The sequence below is a fragment of the Notothenia rossii genome, assembly GCF_949606895.1.
Source record: "Notothenia rossii genome assembly, chromosome: 2".
In the NCBI taxonomy this organism is placed as follows: Eukaryota; Metazoa; Chordata; class Actinopteri; order Perciformes; family Nototheniidae; genus Notothenia; species Notothenia rossii.
In genome coordinates, this window is record NC_136904.1 from 52,416,583 (window position 1) to 52,421,231 (window position 4,649).

The 4,649-nt window shown below is 46.2% G+C and overlaps 1 protein-coding gene across 1 annotated transcript; it reads left to right on the forward strand.

Annotated features, from left to right (window-relative positions):
* Nucleotides 1–540: 540 nt before the first annotated feature.
* Nucleotides 541–4,377, forward strand: LOC307027909 (uncharacterized protein; the record flags this gene model as incomplete). The annotated part of the gene is made up of 2 exons (XM_079662603.1): nucleotides 541–686; nucleotides 954–4,377. The coding sequence occupies exon 2, from the start codon at nucleotides 1,564–1,566 to the stop codon at nucleotides 4,375–4,377; it is 2,814 nt and encodes a 937-aa protein (XP_079518729.1). The 5' UTR covers nucleotides 541–686; nucleotides 954–1,563.
* Nucleotides 4,378–4,649: the final 272 nt, after the last annotated feature.

The following is a 4,649-nucleotide window of genomic DNA, read 5'->3' on the forward strand; positions in this document are numbered from 1 at the left end:
CCGCATTTTGCGCTGTCCGATCAGCTCGCTAAACAGAGGGCGGAGCTTCAGGTGATCATGCGTGTCTCTGTCAGACTCAGCAGCTGATCTGATCTCTCTCTCGCGTCCGGTTATACTTCATTCGAGTTTATGTCCATATCGATCAGATCCAGCTCTCCTGATTGGCCTTTGTAGCGAGCACCGATCAAACTATTAAGAGTGAATATCGGCCGATAATGACCGGCGGGGTTCCCTCCATTGACAGTTCACTGTCTAGCACTGGCTTCGTAATGCACTGATCGATTAGGCCAGTGACCACCAACTGGCGGCCCGCGGGCCACATCCGGCCCACCAGACATTCTCATCCGGCCCGCACGACGGGGGTGGCTGTGGCGTTGGCGGAGTGGTTACTGCATTTTACAACCTATCGTGAGTAATTGTAACTGCCTCTGTGTCAGTCAGCGCAGTATTTCTGAGTTATTTATTTTGGTAGGAACCAAAGTTCTCTAAGGCGGAACCTTTGTTTTTATATCGCCTGTTTTCCGTCAGGACATACTTTAGCGTAACACTCATCCGAAAAGTCCGCTGATTTAGTACATGTTTTTAAGTGCTGATGCATCTGCAAAATAGCTCTTAGCATCAAGATAAACAATCGTACAGAGTAATACCAAGCTACACAATTTTCCTCATGCAATGCAGCTACTAAGGTATATTTTGCTGACGTTTTTTGTGTGTGTTTTCTGTTCTTGTTTGTATTCAATTGTTTTTATACAGCTAAGGGCTAACACATGTTGGGCTTAGTTAGATTGGTCTTTGTGTTTTGTTGAATTATATGAAACCAAAGTGTATTGTGTATACAGTAGCCTAATTGAAAGTGACGACATTACCAGGACAATGTTGGGATATTACTGTATGTTTTGTTATTATTTTGACTAGTGATTATTGTATTTGTGTATTATGTTTTTTGATTACAGTTTTCACGGTCTGGATGAACCAAATAAATCCTGCCAGTAAATTAAAAACTCGTTGCTGTCGTCTGTACTGAGGGAATTACAGTGAAAACTTAACTGCTCACGAAGACAGCACCAAAGAGCAGTGAATGACAACAGTAAAGCAAGTAAGATGTCCCGAAATGGCGAAGAGCACACAATTGCAGATGTACATTTCCCAGACATGGAGTCACACGCACCTGACAAGACAGAGTGTGTGCACGAGCACAGCTCAACCGTGCAGCCACAAGCGACTGAAGGCATCATAGTGGACAACCCCGCTTCCTCAGAAGAGCCACCATTAGGCCAAAGAGTCCGCAGAATGACGGAAAAGGGTCAAGAACAGCATGATGAGCAAGTAATAAAGGTTGCACATCGGTTCAGTGTGTGCTATGAGAAGTGGAAGGATGCCACTAAAGAAGCCAACCAAGCGCTGAGTGGAAAGTGCTCAGACGACCTGCTAGATGGACAAATTACTAAAGTACGCAATACCTCTAGGAGTCTAAATGACGTTTATGACGATTGAAAACGCCTTGAGGTTCCTGACCTTAACACACGTCGCAAAATCGACACCTGTGAAACAGTAACAAAGAAGATGGTTAAGGATGCAATGGACCTTATAGATGCAAGGGAGGAAGCTACAGCCCATAGGCATACTACAAGTCAAAGACATGAAGAACATCGAGTCATTGAAGAGGTAATGTCTGTAGCCTCAGGAAGGACAGGCATTAGCTCTCGCCACACTAAGTGCTCCTCTGCAAGCAGGAAGAGTGCAGCTGCTGAGGTTGCTGCCAACAAAGCCACCTTAGAAGTACAGCTGGAGCAAGAGCATTATATTAAAGAGCTTCAGAGACTGGAAGTTGAAGCCGCTCAGCTAAAAGCCAAACAAGAGGCTGAAAATGCAGAGAGACAAAGAGTGCTAGAAGCCAAGCGCAGAGAACTAGATCAATTGGAGACTATTAAGAAGCTAAAGGCTGCCGAGGCACGACAGCAAGTATATGACCAGAGTATACATTCATGTCCGGCAACTAAGGGCGACGGCTCAGATGAAGAAATAAATTATCTTCTCCATCGTGGCTCTGTGAAGAAAGAAGAGGAAGTCAAGCCTCAAACTATAAATGATCTTCTCCATCGTGTCTCTGTGAAGAAAGAAGAAGAAGTCAAGCCTCAAACTAGCCCGCTGCGGCACCATTTTACACCACCAGCTGTAGCACAAGCAAGGCAAGAAAACAAATATGAAGATGGCACAACAGCTCTCGTGAAAGCGCTCGCAGAAGCCATCAGTGCGAGTCGCATTCCTCTACCTGAACCTACAGTGTTCAGTGGTGACCCACTCCGATTCAACGACTGGAAAGTGTCCTTTCAGACGCTCGTTGACAGGAAGAACATACCAGCTGAAGAGAAGATATATTATCTACGCAAGTATGCGGGTGGATCTGCTAAAAGGGCCATAGAGAGCTACTTTTTACTTGGCACAGAGCCAGCGTATTATGCAGCATGGGACATCCTAGAAGAGCGATACGGCAATCCATTCCTCATCGCCAAGGCCTTCAGAGAGAAGCTCGACGCGTGGCCCAAGATAAGCTCCAAAGGCAGTATGGAACTTCAAGAACTCGCCGACTTCCTGCGCTGCTGTGAGGCAGCCATGTCTCAGATCAGAGGTCTTGAAATACTTAATGATTGCAACGAGAACCAGAAAATTCTCTCTAAACTCCCAGACTGGTTGACTTCAAGGTGGAATAGGAAAGTCATAGAAGCAGAAGAAGACACTCACATGTTCCCGAGCTTCAGCCAGTTTGTCAAGTTTCTCACACGTGAAGCTAAAATTGCTTGCAGCCCAATAACATCTCTTCATGCTCTTAAGCCAAGTGAAAGGATTCCAGACAAGAGTGTAAAGAGCGGAGGTCCTGGAGCAAAGGTGTTAGCAACCACCTCAGATGAGAAAGCCGTCGTCACAAGCTGTGTCTTCTGTGAGAAGGCAGGACACAGTCTACAAAGGTGTTACAAGTTTATGCAAGGGACAATCTTGGAGCGAATCAAGTTTGTTCAAGAAAATAAATTGTGTTTTGGCTGTCTCAATTTTGGCCACCGATCTAAAGATTGTAGAGAAAGAGACAGCTGCGACACCTGTGAGAGAAGACACCCAACTTGTCTTAATGACGATCGCACCAAGGAAGAAAGGATGTCTACAAGATCTGACAGAGCAAGGTACAGTGACAAAGACAAAGAAGAGTACAAAGAAAGGAAGAATGAACAGTCACAAGACCAGTCAGAGAGACCATCACGTGAGGCGACGGCACTTAGAGTCATCCAGAATGTTGGAGACACTCATACCTCCACAATAATTCCAGTGTGGGTGTCATCTACAAGTGTGCCAAGTCGTGAAGTTCTGGTGTACGCACTCCTTGATACACAAAGTGACACAACCTTTATCCTCGACGAGACAGCAAAGGCTCTCAATGCTAAGAGTGAACCAGTTCAGCTAAACCTCTCCACGTTGGCTTCAAGAAACACAATCGTGTCCTGTCGGAAGCTAGCTGGTCTACAAGTTAGAGGTTTTTATTCAGACAAGATAATCACTCTTCCAGTGACTTACTCAAGAGAGTTTATCCCTGCAAACAGAGACCATATTCCCACACCAGATACGGCGAAAGCATGGCCTCATCTTGAACACATTGCAGATGAGATCGCTCCTCAGCAAAGCTGTGATGTTGGCCTGTTAATTGGCTACAACTGTGCCCAAGCCCTCGTTCCAAGACAAGTGGTGCCTGGTGAGGAACACCAGCCGTTTGCACAGAAGACAGACTTGGGCTGGAGTGTAGTGGGATATGGCAACCCGTGTCTCAACTATGGAGATGCAATTGGAATAAGTCACCAAGTCATGGTGAAGCAAGTGATGCCAGGTCTACCGTCCTCTTCAGACCTCACAAAGGAAGTGCACTATGTCTGTAGGACACAGATCAAAGAAGTTCTCTTACCTGCAGATGTCATCAAGATGCTGGAGTCTGACTTCGTTGAAAGAGCGTCGGAGACCAGCCCCATCTCTCAAGAAGATCTAAGGTTCCTGTCAAAAATGGAAAAGAGCATCAAGTTAAAGAGCGACGGTCATTACGAAATGCCGCTGCCATTCAAGAAAGAAAGACCTAACTTACCTGATAATAAGATCTGTGCTATCCATCGTCTCAGGTGCCTAGAAAGAAAGCTGAGAAGAAACGACCAGTACTACAAAGACTACAAGACCTTCATGGATGAGACCATAAGACGGGAGATGCAGAAAAGGTCCCGGAGGAAGACATCCACAAAGCTCCAGCTTGGTACATTCCGCATCATGGGGTGTATCATCCACAAAAGCTTGGGAAGATACGCGTTGTCTTCGATTGCTCCGCCAAGTACCAAGGAACGTCCTTGAACGACCACCTCCTGACGGGTCCTGAGTTGACAAACACCTTGGTGGGAGTTCTGTATCGCTTCCGAAGAGGTCCTGTGGCAATCATGTGTGACATCGAACGCATGTTTCACCAGTTCCATGTTAAGGCAGAAGACCAAGATTACCTGCGGTTCCTTTGGTGGGACAATGGAGATCTCGAAAGCCAACCTTCCATCTATCGGATGAAGGTCCACTTGTTTGGTGCAGCATCGTCACCTGGCTGTGCCAACTATGGGCTGAAGCATGTCGCTGCT